The sequence below is a fragment of the Choristoneura fumiferana genome, chromosome 9 (assembly GCF_025370935.1).
Source record: "Choristoneura fumiferana chromosome 9, NRCan_CFum_1, whole genome shotgun sequence".
NCBI classification, from domain to species: Eukaryota; Metazoa; Arthropoda; class Insecta; order Lepidoptera; family Tortricidae; genus Choristoneura; species Choristoneura fumiferana.
Genome location: NC_133480.1, coordinates 2,410,180 through 2,428,737, shown reverse-complemented (window position 1 = coordinate 2,428,737; position 18,558 = coordinate 2,410,180). Strand labels below are relative to the sequence as shown.

The window sequence follows — 18,558 nt, the reverse complement described above, 5'->3', positions numbered from 1 at the left end:
GACTTTGTTCAAAGCATTTTGCCAATGCACTTGTCAGTAGTGGACAAAATACACTAAGCGTGCGATCAGCGTGCAGTATAACGATGCTTTCCGCATACTGCTCAGGCTCCCGCGCTTTTGCAGCGCCAAGAGCATGTTTGCGGACGCGAGAGTGCCAGCAGGGCTACTCCGAAACTCGAAACTCGAAGTTCGTGTCGTGCGGTCCCTCTGACACTTATACTATTTAATACGAGAGCGAGAGGGACCGCACGACACGAACTTCGAGTTTCGAGTTTCGGAGTAGCCCTACAGACTTCTTTGCAATACTGCGTTCTAGATCTGTCTGCCTCCTTCCTAGATCGTCTGAGCGGTACCAAGAATGAGATTTTGAGACTGGTGTATGACGATCTCAACGAGGGATTTAAAAGACATTGGGCTATCGTGCATCGATCCGAAAATAGGAGCGTCACATGACAGGCTGTGGATGTCGAGCTGGACCCTGTATATATTTAAATAGGAATTTGATTTTTTCTGTGTTCTTTTCTATTTTACTTTTACTTTTATTTTTTACATTTTAGTTTTACATTTACGATGTATTGGGTTATACCTGAATAAAATAAATTATTATTATAAAAATCCGCGCCAAACAATGTTTTTTCAAACAGTTGTTTCGAACAAATCAAGTCGTAGCGCGGTCGTTCACCCCACATCGCGACAAGGCCACTGAGGGGCCACTACGAAACTCGCAAATCGAAGTTCCTACCGCACCGTCCCTTTCACTCGCGACATAAGCGTAAGCAGGACGGCAACATACGAAGTTCGAGCTCAGTTCGAGTTTTGCATTTCGTTGTATAGCGCTATGTGCAATATAAGACACTAAATGTACGTACAACCTAATAATACACGCCCTAAAATTAGGACAGCAATCTATTCAATCTTTTTTTGACGGATGCTAGTTTAAAATAAAAATAAAAAAGGCACTATACAACTAAGGCATAACTTAGTCGTACATTCCGGGACGTACATTAACTACACTCGAGACTACGAGCTGTAGTGTGAACACCACTTATACTAGATTCCTACTATTTTAGTAGTACTTCCGCAGGGACAACAATTATATACTTACTTACCTAATATGGTTAGGTTATTTTTATATTTTACAAATACGTTAACATTCTCACAGCAAAATAAAATTAATCGTAAAATTATAGTAGTAGATTTGGTAGATTTTGGTCTCATCTTTGGTAGATTTCTCCGTCAAAAAGTGGTCACACTGACAAGTCGCTGCGGAGAGCATAAACAAAACAATCCGGTACTAGAGGTGAGACGTACTAGGCAAAACGCGGACTGAGTCTTGCGAGTACGCGTCCACTAAAAGACTAGATCCAAATACTAGGTCCACGAGTATCTACGAGTACTTAACTCAATTGACTCATTGCGTAAACAAAATGATTCCCGTAAATGCGTTCCCGTGATTACGTATACACCGTACTAGTTTTACGAATATCGAACTACCGAATTTCGAATTTCACGTCAGTCTCTTAATATTTTTTTAATTTTAAATTAAATTAAATACCGACTAAAAACTCCCGTCATGCTTTATACAGGCTTAGGACTGTCAGCAGTTTTTATATTTTTTTTAGTTAAAAAGTGTAAATAAATGCTTGTTTTCAAGTTGGCGGAACGTTTTCGGCCGCCGTACTCCTAAATACTGGTACGCTAAAAGAATCGCGGGCGGGAACGCGTACTCACGCGTCCAAGCCAAAACCTATTCCAGTAAATACGTCTCACCTCTAACGGTACGGTACGGTCCGGTCCGCCATTGCGATTGATCGCTCAAACAGACTAAGGTCTTGACGTAAATGGTGAAATTGTATACTAACATTTTACAACAAATATACTTTAGTAAGTGTCGCGTTAAGATTTGATTATTTTGTTAAATCGAACAATTCAGTCTACGAAGAATCGCAGGGAACTGTCATTTTTGACGATTCGCGAAAACATAACCTCAAAAGAGACTTTGTTATTGAGCGTAATTTATATTCATAACTCAGTGATAATAACTAAATTTCGTGAGGCTCTGACTATTACGTAAGTCCATCCAAAATTTAAAACCGTAATGCTGCAAAAGGCCACAAAGCACTTTTTGACGTGTATTTTATCGACGAAACGAGAGGAAGTTCATCAAGTTGATTGTTTGTATTCTAACGGAGGAGCTCGAAAAAGTGCAACAAAAACAGATACCTACCTATTCAATTTAGCATATATGTAAAGATTTATTCTTTACTACCTATGACATGTTAATTCTTTCCATAATAGCATGGCCTACCAACCCCTGCAAGCTATATTTAATACTAAAAAACAGCATTAAATGGCACTACCATTAACATTTGTAAATTATAAAATGTGAATAAGCAAATTCAATTTGGCCATTTTAGGATTATTACGTCAAAGTCAATATAAAACAGTTTATTTGACTGGCACAATAATTGCAGGTCAGACTCTGTTTAATTGTCATGGACGATATTTGGATCTAAATACGACGACTTGGCATGTAAAAACTGACCTGAACAACAAAAATGGCTCCGACTAAATGTGCATACTTTATGTGTAATAACACTTCGGATCAAAAACCTATGTTCCGGTTCCCTTCCGCAGATCCCACACGGCTACAAGTTTGGTTGTCTAATTGTGGTAAGTTATTTTTTCCATTTAACGTTCATAGGTAGATAAGTACATTATATGTTTTTAAGTATTTTATTTGTAATTATTTTATGTGGAAAAAATGACTTTCTGCCAAGTTTCTTGTGGCGCATTCTTCTTGGCAATGATGGTCTTTCCGAAAGCGCTGGTACTTAAAAAATAACGTGTAAAAGTGCCCATTGCGGCCTATTTACTGAATAAATGATTTGAATTTTGATTTTGAATTAGAGTACTGGGTAAATTTCACTTTGTGAATTATTGTGTAATTTTTGGTATTTTAGATTTTATGATTCAAAACAAATAAATAAATGATAATAAAACAAGTTTCTTCAAAATCACTGATAGGTTTACGGTCACGTTAATGAGACTAAAATAATACTAATGAAATTCCTTAAAACTCCAATGACATGAAATGCACACTAATGAAAATTTACACTTGCTACATATAATGCTAATGCTTTTTAAGACTACTGTTGGATATTAAATAAAAGATATAAGACAGTTTAATGCAGTTTTTACGAGTATTTAAGCTGATTTACAAAAAATCTTTAATTTTTATTATTAGTATTTTAAAATAAGCCTTTCAAATAAACTCCTTTCTTTTTAACCCCCGATGCAAAAAGAGTTATAAGTTTGTCTGCTATGTCTGTCTGTGTCTACGTTTGTCTTGTGTGTAGATAGTGAAATCTTAAACCTTAAGTGGTTTTAGTTAGATAGTTAGACAAGGACCATTATATTGTGTTTTATTTGTTGATGTACACATAATTTTATGTTTTAGGGAACATGACCATTACACATTTAAGTCACAATGAGCTACGTAATAGATATCTGTGCCTGGAACATTTCGATGAAAAATTTGTTCAGAATCAAGGTGGAAGACGAACACGGATTACTAAAAAAGCATTACCTAAACATTATAAAGAAGAGGAAAATATGGCTATCTCACCACATTCCCCAATCCCTTCTACATCAGAAGGTAAGGTATAATGTGTAGATTCCTAGCAATGTTTCGATCAAATCTGTTGAATAATTTGATAAAATTAGATAAATCAAATTGTGACTCAGATGACGATAACTTTTTGTTGACGTCAGCAGAAGTTCAGCAGCAAAACACAAGCATCAACAGCATCGACTCTGGTGTCAAATGCTGGCCCATCGACGCCGACAGCGGTACCTTCCCATGCCCCGCCTATTCCAGCTGTTTCGCACGCAACTGACGGCACGGCCGTGCCCGATGATGAACAAGCAGTAACTCTGGAGGATTGTTCAGTTGTGTATTTTGCTGGCTGGCTAGGCAAAGTATGCGTAGAGAAATTTGATTGCTCTACGTGTACACGTGCTTTGCTTGATGATGAATTTGATTTGTTAGATAACAAAACAATTATTGTTGATTAACAAAACATATTCTATGTAATTTGACAACTTCGAAACTGAAATCGCCTACTGATTTTTTATGATTGGTTTTTTGGAGTCTTTTTGTATTTTTTATTTCAACTCCAAATTTGTTACTTTTACGGGTATCCCGTGAAACCATATCGAAAATACAAACTGAGACATGGATGCACAGAAAAACCAGAAAAAGAGACCAGCGCTGGGAATCGAACCCAGGTCCTCAGCAATCCGTGCTGCGTGCTATAACCCCTACACCACCGCTGGACAGGAATCTAGACACGAATTTTTCCCATGCATACATATCTCAGGTTGCTTATTTCTACTACGCTACTTATGCAGCAGCACTAGCGACATCTATGTTCCGCTCTCATCGAGAGACGTCACACTCTTTCGGAACCAACCGCTCACCCAGACAAGTGATGTCGCTACTAAGCAATCAAATTATGATTGGTTTTTTGGAGTCTTTGTATTTTTTATTTCAACTCCAAATTTGTTACTTTTACGGGTATCCCGTGAAACCATATCGAAAATACAAACTGAGACATGGATGCACAGAAAAACCAGAAAAAGAGACCAGCGCTGCAATCTCTAAACTTGATAACACAATATAATATTATATAGCTTTCAAACATATTCTCCTCTTCCTTTGGTCTTCTTTATGTTGGGCACAGGCCTCCTCTCAGCTGTAATTTCACAGAGCCCAGTGTGGATTGGGAACTTCCCACACACGTACCATAGAACTTATTGCTGTATTTAGGGCTTGCACTATCCGGTAACTTTTTATTATCCGGATATTTCGGATATTTGAAATCTCAGTATCCGGATATCCGGTTATTTTGAATAATTTGAATAATTTTCCAAATATTAAAAAAACGCTAAAAACAACTTTAAATTGGTTTCATTAGACGAATCGTGTTAATTAACTTAATCACTGATTGTCTTATACGCACGTAAAAATCATTATTTTGTCACTTTAATGAGTGAAATAACTTAAAAACACTTTATAACTTCTCTGTCTCCTGCTTGTTGTTATTTTGCCTTACGGACCAAGAGCCCACGACAGCCAGACCTTCGTTATATTTTAAAGGCTGAAAGTTTTTTTTTTATGCAAGGTGTTAATTTTAATATAACTGAAAACCGGAAAGCACTTTGCTCAGAAATACTCAGAATCGAGAGTAGATTCGATTCATCATGTCAGCCGAAAGACGTCCACCGCTGGACTTAGGCCTCGCCCAAGGCTCTCCACTCAGACCAGTCTTGTGCTTTCCGCATCCAACGCAATTCAGCGATCTTAACCAGGTCGTCACTCCATCTTATTGGAGGCCTACCGACGGCTCGTCTCCCGCTCCGCGGACGACATTCGAGAACCTTCTAACCCATTGGCCATCAGTCCTGCGAGCACGCTCACTGCCACTTCAGTTTCGCAATTCTTCGGGCTATTTCGGTAACCTTAGTTCTACTGCGGATATCATCATTTCTGACTCTATCCCGTAGAGAAACCCCGAGCATAGACCTCTCCATAGCCCTTTGAGTGACTTTGAGCTTCCTAATGAGGCCCATCGTTGGCGCCCACGTTTTAGATCCGTATGTCATCACTGGCAACACACACTGGTCAAAGACTTTTGACTTCAAACACTGCGGTAATTTGGCCGAAAAGACACTGCAAAGCTTCCCGAATGCTGCCCAGCCGAGTCGGATTCGACGAGTGGTCTCTTTCTCGAAGTTAGACCTACCTAACTGGATCGTTTGTCCCAGGTATACATAGTCGTCAACAACTACAAGCGCAGAGCCTCCGACTATTACGGGAGCTGGCACAACATTAGACATGACTTTCGTCTTGTCCATGTTTATTTTTAAGCTAACTCGGTCGGAAACATCTCTGCTGAGGTCAGCGAGCATAGCACTGAGGTCCTCCATAGTCTCAGCCATGACTACAATATCGTCGGCGAATCGAAGGTGAGTGAAGTACTCCCCATTATTGTTAATGCCTCGTCCTTTCCAGTCCAGAACCTTAAAATCATCTTCCAATCCAGCGGTGAACAGTTTCGGAGAGATCACATCTCCTTGTCTGACTCCCCGCTGCAAAGGAATAGGCTTCGTGCTCTGGTCCTGTAGTCGGACTATAACGAAGGATTATAACGATACTATAACGAAGGTCTGGCTCTTGCGGGCTCTTGCTCTATTATAAGAAAAATAACACAATACAATACAAAGCGTATTGTATTGAACACCAAAAACATTCATTATAAAATGAAATCAGAACTTAAAAGGTAGGGTAGGAGACGAGAAAACAGGGGTCTAATCGCTAAAAAGCGATCTCTTCTTCTACCTTCTTATTCGACCTGACGATGTTATTAACATAGAATCAAGAAAAAGGTGATCAAAGCAGGTGTGTGTAATGTAAGGTAAAAAATATATTGAAGATTGAAAAAATACATAAAATATAATAATATTAATAAAATAAACACATACATTACTTACATACACATTTACCAAAAATTCATCATCGCCACTACCAAACAAGATGTTAAGAATGAACCTAACTAAATAAGTATTGCATGTAAACCTTCCTAATACAAAAAGAAATGTATCTGTGTGTATGCATACACTACACTAACCTCTCACAATGCGCGAGCGCGCGCTTAATATCAGATATTCGAATTATCCAAATTATCCGGATAATGAAGAGCTTCCTATCCGGATTTGAAAATGGGCGGATATCCGGATAATATGGATATCCGGTTATCCGGATTGCAAGCCCTAGCTGTATTCAGGTTTCCTCACGATGTTTTCCTTCATCGAAAAGCTCGTGACAAATTCCGATAAAGTCAAAGAATTGCGGGTTCGGATTCAACAAACCCACAAATTACATGGTCCAAGCAATCTACTAACTTGGAGTAAATATTTTTTAATGCCTGATATGTGATTTGTTTTAGGTTACCTATACTGTTCTTCAAACAATGAATCCCTATGGCAACAATCAAGAGATAAATGCGAGCTACCACGATTTGTACCATGCAAAATGTATACAAGTGTACAATTGAAAGATTTCCTGAAGGAAATATCGGAGGAAGCGAAATTTATTAAATTCGAATACGACTCCCCTGAGAAGTTCAACGTGCTTATAAAATGTAAAGTCAAAGAGAATCAACCCGCCGATTACTATAAAGAACACGCAAAAAACTGGATAAACCAGTTTTCTAATTTCACGAAGACTGCTTGGGTGGTACGGATCTGTTATCCTGCGGTCAAATGTTTCGTATTCAGGAAAACTTACGCCTGCCATTTGGGCGCAAGCACTGGTAAGCAACAGGCGCGAAACATGCACTGCAAAGCGGCTATAAATTTCAAAATAACAAATAACGGGAATGATGCTGTGGTAAAAGACCCCCATTTCCAGGAGGGTCTAAACATGACCATAGCCATTGAATGTGAGCACTCGCATTCAATAAAAGTACTCAATGTAGTAAACCTTAAAAAAGTCTGTTCTTATAACAAATCCGCATTCTACGAATTCTTCGATGAAGGATATACGGCGATGGCTGCTAGCTGCTACAACGTTCTGCGGCTCATGGATATGTATGGACCAGACAGCGAGAAGCTGGCCGATTATTACTTTAACCCTACAATACAACGAATCCAGTACTTATATAGCCGTCGATGGAACAGGAAAGAAATAAACGTCAATGAGGTTATGATCAAGAAGATGCAAACATTGGAAAAAATAGGGCACACAATCAAATATAACGACAACCCTCCATATGTCGTCATTATGACACCTTTGATGAAACGAGTGATAGCCCATATAGGCTTGCAACGAGTTTTGATAGACGCGACCCTGGACCATGGAGCGCCTTTTACTCTAGTCCTGTACGTGCCATCTATGATAGGCTCATTACCTGTAGCATGCGCCACATTCACAGAGCTCAACAAAGAGATATACCTCCAAATATTCTTAACGGTCAAGATAGCGATACAAACTCTTACTGGTATTAATTTCGAGCCTAAAGTACTGCTGCACGACGACGATTCGATGATAAAAGAAGCATTAACTTTAGTATTTCCCAATTCAATTATAATACTGAATCGATATTCACTATGCAAAGACTTCTGGCGATGGATTTGTGACGATGGAATTGTTATAAAACCCGAACCTTTGTCAACAATTGTGTTAATTAAGTCCCTCATTTTTACAAAATCTCTGAACGAGGCTATGCTAGTTCACGATATCTTGATCTCCCGCAGTCTGCCAGACAAATGTTTAGATAAAATTAATTTTATTTGGGTGAATCGCAAGCAATGGATAGATGATAATCAGCTATGCGACGGTTTCAATGACGCGATTATTAATTTTACGAAAGAGTTCATTTTAGAGCTATGCAAGCCTTTTAAAGATATTTTGCCTGCGATGCTGGACGTCGTAACTAATGTTATAGAGAGTCATTATAATAAAATTTTACAAGCACATAGAGACGGCAACGTAATGAGCGTCTATTCAAAATTTATCGCGAAAACAAAAATTGACATTAATTCTGAGTATGTTAGAAAAGTAGATACAGACGAATACCATATACAAGATGGATTAAATAGAGGGCAGGTTCAACAGATCAACATAGATACGATGTGCTGCGATTGCAGTCTCGGCAAAATAGGACGAATATGCGACCACTTGTGCGCCCTATTAATGCTTAATGACGATAAATTTGCATTATTTTCTTCATTGGATTACAACGAAAGAAACATATTTCTAAAAATATTAGGAGATACAAGCACAACAATAAAGTCTGAAGACATAAATGATCTACAGATAGAGGAAACTGCGATCGACGATGAAAGACCAAGGTCGTGCCTATCATCTATGGAAAGTGAAGAAAATTATAATCCCGAAATCAAAAAAGAAGTGCAAGATTCTTTGGAGACAAATCATGAAGATGAAAACATCGCCCATGACAGCTCAATTAAAATGGAAGACCAAGATTTTTCTGAGACATATTACGAAGATGAAAATAGTGTTAATATTAATTTTGCTAGTGAAGATACACCACAAACCGAGTTGAAAGAACAGTATGAAGCGTGTATGAAATGTGTAAATGAAGAATTTCAGAGACTCGAGAAATTGTTTAAAGAGCATCCTAACGAAACAAATTTATATACCATGCAGCGATTAACGAAGGAGTTGGCTAAAATAGTAGTGGTTAAAGAAGAAGTGGACTTGTCGAACATGTACGTGACATTGAACAACAAGACAAGTGTGACTGAAGAGATCTGATTTTGTGCTGTGCTGGACAAAAAGTTCAATTCTTAGTAAAGTACGTGTAAGATAACTGTACTTTGTTTGATTTATGATCTGTCGTCGGGGATAGTGGAAATCTGCGTATGGATAATTATATCTGGCAAATTTTGCCTATTTCTATTTTCCTATTTTTTTTTCCATATTCGTTGAAACATTGTATGAAATTAAAACTACACGTAGTGCAGATATATATGCGTATTATGTGTGGTAGATAATCGGTTTTACTTTGTCCCCAATGACATACCGACGTATATAAAATGGACCAATAGGAGGGTCGATCAACTTTTTTTGCCACCCGGCACCCGACCAGCACCGCCTCGACAATCAGCGTCCACTCGTTGTCGACAGGTGGCCCAAAACGCCGCGTTGACAACGAGTGGACCTCGCGTGGTCCACGAATTTCCCAGTAGTCTATTATGTAATATGAGGGTGGGGACGCGGAGCGGTACCGGTACGAGCAGCGAGCTATCACCGAGTAGTGGTCTACTCGCCGTCCGCGCGTGGATAGGCGCGAGCGAGGCGATCCGGTGACGCTACAGAGTTGATGTAATGAGCGCATGTCCATACAAATCCTCATAATACTAACCACTCGCGGCGAGGCGGTGCTGATCGGGTGCTGGGTGGATCTAATAAGCTGTGACCTTCACTCTTTCAGCCGTAAGTTTAAAGGATTAAAATTTGCCAAACATGCATTTTTGTGGTCGTTTTAAGCCCCTTCTATAATTGGTCACCTAATAAGCATGTTACTATAATGAATGTGACACAACATTTCTTCTATTAAACTGTACTACTTTTGTCCCCTCGCTGCCGGGACAGAATAACAACAAGAAATAGTTGATCCACCCAGAAACACTTCATTTACCTATCCTCGCTCAGCGCAGCTCGTGGAAACACTTCAGCGAAGCGAGGTCTTTTTATATACAAAACCAGAGGGGTGTGTGCGAGGAATGTGTTGCGTAGTATTCAGTCAGTAATGGCGGGCAGTGGCGCGCTCCCGCCTCACCGCACCCCGCTCGCTTATATGAAAAGAGCCCGCTACACGTCCTCGTTACGCATCCTCGTACATCTCTAATGCAGTTCAGTTCAGTTCAGTGCAGAAATACAGCGCTAACGGAGAACTTTAGGGCCTAGGCTAGCTGGCGCGGGTGCACGAAGCGGGCGCACGTCTGCGGGTGTAGTTTACAGGTAAAATACGTCGTACGCGACGCGTGCTGTTAGCGATGCTCATACTATTTTTCAGTGACTCCGAAGCCGTAACGTTTCGTGTGCTCTGCAAATGGGTAGATTTGGGAATACAGGCGTGATGTAAGTGTGTGTGCATCCTTTTTTTTAAATTTGGAAAAAACATGGTTTTTTCCTACTCAGAATCAAGAGCACAATCGATTCCGATTGTTTAAAAAATGTCCCAAAAAAATGACAGTTTTGCGAAGTTTTTTAGGGTTCCGGAGCCAAAATGGCAAAAACGGAACCCTTATAGTTTCGCCATGTCTGTCTGTCCGTCCGCGGCTTTGCTCAGGGACTATCAATGCTAGAAAGCTGTAATTTTGCACGGATATATATGTAAACTATGCTGACAAAATGGTACAATAAAAAACTAAAAAAAAAACCTCCCATAGACGTAAAGTGAGGGTGATTTTTTAGTTTGCTAAGACGATTTATCGATACAGCGATATGTTTGCGAAATATTCAACTTTAAAGTGCAAATTTTCATTAAAAAAGGAAAAATTTTGAAAAAATTCAGGATGGTAGTAAGTATATCAGACTTTCAAGGATAACTATAATGGTTAAGTTTGCTTGAGAATTATTAGTAGTTTATGAGTAAATAGCAGCCTAAGGTATAAAATATACCTAAACTATGGAAGATACCGTATAAAATACGAAATCCTTAGAAACTTCCTTCTTACTTAATTTTTTCGTAATGGCTACGGAACCCTATTTCGGGCGTGCCCGACACGCTCTTGGCCGGTTTTTATTTTTCATACACTCAGTATGGGCGTGACAAAACGGACTCATAAAATTTTGTATGAAAAACTGGGCACATTTTTTGAAACGATCGGAATCGATTATGCTCTTGATTTTGAGTAGGAAAATCCATATTTTTTCCAAAATTAAAAAAGAGGGTACACTTTTTTTTTAAAAACGCCAATGTCCACCCGCTCCGTGCAAACCGCGTCAGCTAGCGTAGACCCTTAGGACGGTGTACTGTGTAGAGTGTAGAGTGAAGGTGGCACTAACTTGGCGGTGGACACGAAGTCGCTGAGCTCGCCGTCGTCCCGCTCGAGCTGGTCGAGCGTGCGCGCCTCGCCGGTGCTCTGCAGACCGATCACCACGCACTTGCCACACTTGACCGCCTCGCGCGCCGTCACCACCGCGTGATGTACCTATACAGACGAGTACAACGACTTCATAAACTGATACGTCATACTCTCAAAAAAACAACCGAAAAGCCATAGTCCGAATACGACACTAGCACACATACACGCTTTATACGCTTTTAGTCGCGAATAAAGTTTTTTTAATGAACCTCCAAATTGAAATTTTTACTTATCCTCGATCCGCTCTGCTGTTTCCACCAGAGCTGTGCTGTGCGAGGATAGTTAAATGAAGCGTCTCTGTTGGTTCATGAGAAACACATTCCTCGCATATCTCATTTCATTAGAAATGAAAAACATTATGCCTTACATTTTCATTTCATTTACCAACCAGCAATTGCCTATTTGTAGACCTAGGCAATAGTACTATAGCTGCATAAACAAAAATGCCAAAGGAAACTAGTCTCAGAGCTCAGCGCTTCATAGGAAGGATAAAGAGCATGTATTACCTTAGCGGCGATACAGAGGTACTTGAAGAACCGCTGGTGCGCCGACCAGAACTGCCCCCACATGGTCTTCTTCATGCGCGCCTCCGCGTCGATCAGCTCGGCCGCCTCCGTGAACCGCTGCATCGCCTCCACCCACTACCAAATACAGACAAATTTTTGACAGAGCTCCGTGGAATTGTTTCAATGAGGGCTATCGCGTATGAATTCGCCACTAGAGGCGCTAGTGTAGCGTGAGGTCTCCGAAATGTCAAATCTCATAGTTTTTGGGTGAGCTACGCGGGTTTATTCATAATTAGAATCATTTTGTGAATATTTTGCAATATTTTAAATTAAGTATGGCAAATATGCGTTCCGGGGCAATGAATGTCTGTGTTTTGAGACAGTTTTGTCTTTCGGAAACCTTTTTCCTCCCTTTTTTCCGAAAAAAAACGGGGACTATGGAACACTGTGGCATGCTCGATATTTTTATGGTACGATTTTAAGGTGTATTAAATATGATTTTAATCTAAAATTTGTTTTCACGCCCATAATAACAGACTTTGAAAGCCATACTTAAAAACCTCACGCAACAGTGCGCCATCTAGTGAGACAAAAAACGATAGCCCTAATTGTGAAAGCGGTCCGTGACTGCAAAAAGTTCAAGAAACCCTGCTTTAGCCTGCTTTAAACCCTGTGATGCCGTCTCTGTCTATTCGGACAAAACGAAGAGAGACGGCATCACAGATCTGTCACATAAAATTAATCAATTAATGGTACAACAGGGGGTCAGTATTACGAATTATTTAAACTTTTTGAGTACATTAAATTATTATCTATTAAATTATGTTTTCTATCTTATTTTATCGGATAAGTTATTAAGATTTACTGTCATTTGGTGCATACTTTCATACTTTGAAGCAGAAAAATGACACTTTGAAATACATCGAGAAGAAAAACTGTCCGAAAATGGGATCTTGTCCCATGGTAAAATTGGCTAGTTTAATAAATGTAAAAAAAAACTACTTATATTTACGTACACCCACAAATATTACCAATGGTAAATAATATGTTCCACCATAAATCATTCATTTTGGGCTACATATTAAGTTTTGGCCTTGATTTAGACTTCTTCTCACATTCTCTTTGTACCATCAGCCAAATAAGTGGTCTATCAATTTTTAATCAAGTTCCTATCAAATGAATATGTCGCTAAAGTCGAGCTTTCAAGTTGACAAGCACGTCTATTGGCATTATTGTTTATGACATGCAAACGATTATCAACTTTAGGGTGGGTAGACCATATATTTGTCTGATGGTACAATCAAGAGTTTACATACATACATTCACTTATTCCGTATTTAGTTTTGCCCTTAATTATATGGACAAAACTAAATACGTAGATATTTTTCAGCACAATTACATTTTGACAAAATTCAAAATGGTCAATTCAATTGGTCGATTTTTCATTGACACCGAATGAGGGTATAAATCTATCTAAATTATGCAAGTTGTATTACATTGGGGCGCTTGATTGACAACATCAAAATTGTCTGCTTACACCCTTGCAATCAGTGGCGGACTAAAGGGGCGAAGTTTTTGCGTGACGGATGTTGCTTCGCTTGTAAATGTTTAAGTGGTGTTCACGTGGTAAAATATTGACTAAAATTTGATTTTCCATTCAGTAAAGCAAGTCTGCGCGGCTTCGTTGGCTCGGCCACGTGGAGAGAATGGGAGAGGATCGTGCGGCCAAGAGAGCATACCTAGGACAACCGACTGGAAGACGGCCAATCGGAAGGCCTAGGTATCGCTGGCTGGATGAAGTCCGAAAAGACCTGTGCGACATGCAGGTGGCAGACTGGTGCCTTGTTGTACAGGATAGGAACAATTGGCGGAGTCTTGTGTCGGAGGCCAAAATCCACTTTGGGTCGCTGAGCCGGCGAAGTAAGGTAAGTAAGTAAAAATTAAAGATCGCCCCGGTCCTCAAAAAGTCTGTCCTCACAATGTATACAAGTCGCATGTCACTCCTCTCCCGATGAGGGAGCCTTATGTAGACACGTACCAGCGCCACGGACTTGTCGTAGGTGTCCCGGAAGGCGTCCGTGAGAGGCACCTCCTCGATCTTGAAGGACACCCCGTGGAAGGACAGCTGCCGCGCGATGTACATGCCCCGCAGCTTCATGTCCATGGCTACGATCTCCATAGCGCCCACGCCCCTGGAACAAAACACCCGTCGACTCCAGAGAAAAGTCGGAGACAAATATATCTCATACTTTTGTATGACGAGTTTTATTCACTAATAATAGTAAATAAAACTCGTTATAACATTCCTCGCCTAACAATAGAGTTATATTAATACAACATAACATAATACAAATACTTTTTTTTTTTCAATTTATTTCTTTCGGAAACAAATTAACGATTACATACAATCGAAAACATAACACTCCTTCTGGTTATTGGGTAAACACTGCTAAATACACATGATATCAGACACAAATAGAGCGACCAATATGAGGTAGGGACAGTTTTTGTAGGAATTTTTGAGATGTCCAATGTCCCGATCTCGCTAACATCCCACCTGTTGAACAAATCGTCAGTACTTTGAAAAAATCTCGTATCTCAAATCAATACGTCAACAAAATTTTGAGATACGAGTTTTTTGAAGTAGTGACGAAATCCATTGTATTTTATTATGTCCTCAAGTGCATAATCCACAGTTTAAAATGTACGAAAATATAAGACAAATAGCTCATTGAAATAACGACTTACAATAGAGAGTTCTTTTGTAAATAAAACTTTGTTGGCAGATAATGTTTTTCAAAATTGAATGCGTCGTAGACATTCAGCCTCATGGAAAAGTATTATCTGCGAACTTGTATTTTTTTTAAATGCACTTTTTCACAAAGTTATTTCAGTGAACTATTTTATTTTATATTTCCGTTCATTTTAAACTGAGGATTATGCGGTTGAAAGCCCAATAGAATACAATGGTTTCGTTCGAAAGGTGGGCTGTTAACGAGATCGTGACATCCCAAAAATTCCTACTATAAAAGTAAATAGGTACAATTTAGTGCGTTTGTGAAGTTAGCCTGAAGCCTCACAAACTTATAAGGATAGAATAGTAACTCAGTCGTTGATCTGATGAGAAAATGAACTTAGAAGACCATATCTTTTTGAGCTATTCTGAGCTTGTGTTGAATGTCTTACGTTAAAATTCATAATTTCAGTAAAACACACTCTAGGCTCTGTACCGCCCACCCGTTAAGATAACGCTGTGCTCCCTTGCAATAGTTTTAAGTTAAGGCGCGCTTATAGTTGAATTTTCGGTATTTGAGGGGGTGAAGCAGACGACGCGGTGGAGGCGAATGCGGGGCGACTCGCGCGTCTGTCACGCAGCCCGTTGACGGCCTTATTCTGTTTGTAACCGTATTCTGGTTAATGTGAATTCCGGATTTTTCCTTAAAATTATAATTACACATTTTTTTGGTTTAATAAAGAAAATCTTCGTTTAATATGAATAGTCTTGGCAATAAACAAATTATTTATGCCTCTTCATGCCCACAGTTTGATTTGTAACGTAGGTAATGGATAGACATTTAGACTGAATAGGTCGATAGATAGATATGACAGATGGCATGCTCTTGTTTCGGAGGCCAAGACCCTCTTTGGGTCCTGAGCCAAATTAGTTAGTTAGATAGCTTATTAGTCTGGTCAACATTTAGGATACTTTATGTACGGAAAATAAATATTTTTGGATATAATAAAAAATTGCTCTAAATCGGATTCCGCGCGGACGCAGTCGACGGCAACAATTAGTTTTAAATAAATTTATAGCTCTTCCAAAATTGTCTGGAGCATGAAGCGATGTTTTTCTTATTTTCATGACTTGAGAAGTATGGATATGTAGGAGAAAGTTATTTATCTTCAGTCAGAGGAGATTCCAAAGTTGATTGTCTGGAGCATGAAGCGATGTTTTCGCTATTTTCGTCGCTTGAAAAGTATAGATATGTAGAAGAAAGTTCTTTTTCTTCAGTCAGAGGAGGTTCTACAGTTATTTTTCATGAAGATTCTTTTTCCCTTAGTGGCATTCCCCGAGCTCGACGGGAATCAACAATTTCGGGTAGTAACCAGTCCATATAAAATGAAATTAGTTTGTCTTTCATTTTTTTCCCCAAAATGTATCATCTATAAGTATGATTACTGTTTTGAGGTGATGATTTTCACCACTCCACACAGCAAATATACACTGTGCTCGACACGTGACATGGAGACCTTGGATCTGGTCATACCAGTTACTATTTTTGTTAATTTCAGTAGTTTTAGTTTCCTTTTCATAATTCTACATCTGAATTTCGTTTTCTTTGATACATTTTTCAAGTCCATTTGGCTACACTTCAACCGGGCACTTTATTTCACTTTTACTTAAAGATGATACATTTTGGGAGAAAAATTAAAGACAAACTAATTTCAAAATTGAAAATACAAACTGAAATATAGATGCACAGAAAACCAGAAAAATAAGACCAGCACTGGAAATCGAACCCAGGTCCTCGGTATTCCGTACCGCGTGCTATACCGCTACACCACTGCTGGTCCACCAGCAGTGACCAGCAGTGGTGGTTGACCGGCAGTGGTGTAGCGGTATAGCACGCGGTACGGAATACCGAGGACCTGGGTTCGATTCCCAGTGCTGGTCTTATTTTTTCTGGTTTTCGGTGCATCTATATTTCAGTTTGTATTTTCAATTTAGGTTTTACGGGATGACCGTAAAGAAAAAAATTGGAATGGAAATAAAAAAATATAAAAAGATTCCAAAAAAACAATCTTGATTTACGTGAAGGTAAATTACAATCGAAGTCCCTATAATAAATAAGTCGCTGATAAGGTAGGCGGTAGGCGTCGTAATGTACGGTCTGGTACACACGGACCGCATTCCAATTGCAATCCGGCTGTAAAATGGCAGAACTACATCAGAACTGCGTAAGAACTGCACTCCGACTGCCTAAAATGGCAGTTGGAATGCAGTCCTCTGACAGTCGGGTCCAGTGCTGGTGCAGTTGTACTAACTGCGCAATAACTGCATCCAAACTCCCATTTTGCAGCCGGATTGCAGTTGGAGTACATGTTTTTGTCAATAATTTACTAGTGCAACCAAGTGCAACCATCTTATTTTATTAAAATAATTTATGTTAAATAACTTGGCTGAATGCAAGATATTACCTTTGCCTGCAAAAAAGTGAGAAAATCTAAACTTAGATCGAAACTGTTGCATCTACTATCAGAAATGTCAGTGAAACTGTCAAAGGGATCAAGCAGGGCTACTACGAAACTCGAAACTAGAAGTTCGTGTCGTGCGGTCCCTCTGACACTTATACTATTTAATACGAGAGCGAGAGGGACGGTACGATACGAACTTCGAGTTTCGAGTTTCGTAGTAGCCGCAAGGTTCGCCGCATGTTCGCCGTGAGTAGTATAGGTTATACAACGTGCCTACAATTTGTATGGGCAGTCGCGGTAGAATCTGGACGAAGCCGTCCGCTTCCATGAGCAGCCGAGGCCGCGCCAACCAGCTTGCGGTCGTAGTACGAATGTGAAATCCGCTCAGCAGTGCTGCTACGAAACTCGAAGATCGTGGGTTGCGGTCCTCTGACACTTATACTATTTAGTACGAGATAGAGAGGCCGCACGACACGAACTTCGAGTTTGGAGTTTCGTAGTAGCCCTGCTGACTCGGCCCGACTCCGGCCGGTCGATTAGTGTGTGGTAGGTACTTCGTTTAGGTACTCTAATGCTTCTCATATGTGCTCTGAGTTCACTTATGCGTTTCCTCTTTCGCTTAACTTTTTTAATACTGCGATTACCCATATTATTTGCTCTCAAAAGTAGTACTAGCGCGTTAGAAAAATGTGCACAGGTCCGTCGTCGACTACGTACACGCGTGTACTGGCGACTGGGAAATACTTGGCCGCCGCCGCGCGCTAGAAACCGTTTTATTTTGCCAAAGACGAAATAAATTGGTATGATTGATGTACTCAACCTATTGAAAATCTATGAAGCATAAATCTAAATCTACTAAAAACTATTTAATAAAGCAAATTTTTGTGTTGATATTCATAATAGTTTTTATAATATTTGGTTTAACGTGTAACGAAGGCTCTTTTTCAAAAAAATAATCTATCGAGGTTTTGTCAGCAATCGTGTTTTTGATGAAGTCAAAAACTAGCTAATAGACTGAAAATATACATATAAAAAATTGCAGTTGTAAGTATTGTGTAAGTATATTTAAAATATTTTCTAAAATTGTAGTTTTCACTACGTACAGCGCCTTAATTTTATACTTATGATGCGATTTCGTCGCTCGGAGTGAGCGAAACTAGCTTTGGAAAATTTC

The 18,558-nt window shown here is 39.5% G+C and overlaps 2 protein-coding genes across 4 annotated transcripts in view; one reads left to right on the top strand and one right to left on the bottom strand.

The window, feature by feature from the left end:
* The window catches only part of LOC141431435 (protein strawberry notch-like), a 50,930-nt gene that overhangs the window by 25,705 nt on the left and 6,667 nt on the right, over positions 1-18,558 (bottom strand). Inside the window, 3 exon segments of the mRNA XM_074092612.1 lie at positions 11,603-11,748; positions 12,189-12,323; positions 14,227-14,380. Of these exon segments, the coding sequence (XP_073948713.1) occupies positions 11,603-11,748; positions 12,189-12,323; positions 14,227-14,380 (435 nt within the window).
* LOC141430964 (uncharacterized) lies at positions 1,759-9,541 on the top strand. Of its 3 annotated transcripts, none has more exons than XM_074091871.1 (4): positions 1,759-1,884; positions 2,638-2,673; positions 3,461-3,658; positions 7,011-9,541. In XM_074091871.1, exons 1-4 carry the CDS (start codon positions 1,842-1,844, stop codon positions 9,341-9,343), a joined length of 2,610 nt encoding a protein of 869 aa, XP_073947972.1. In that variant the 5' UTR covers positions 1,759-1,841; the 3' UTR covers positions 9,344-9,541. The 3 variants fall into 3 exon arrangements, with proteins under 3 accessions (XP_073947972.1, XP_073947973.1, XP_073947971.1); XM_074091872.1 differs by lacking the exon at positions 1,759-1,884 and adding an exon at positions 1,891-2,070 and having other exon boundaries at positions 7,011-9,539; XM_074091870.1 differs by lacking the exon at positions 1,759-1,884 and having other exon boundaries at positions 2,500-2,673; positions 7,011-9,540.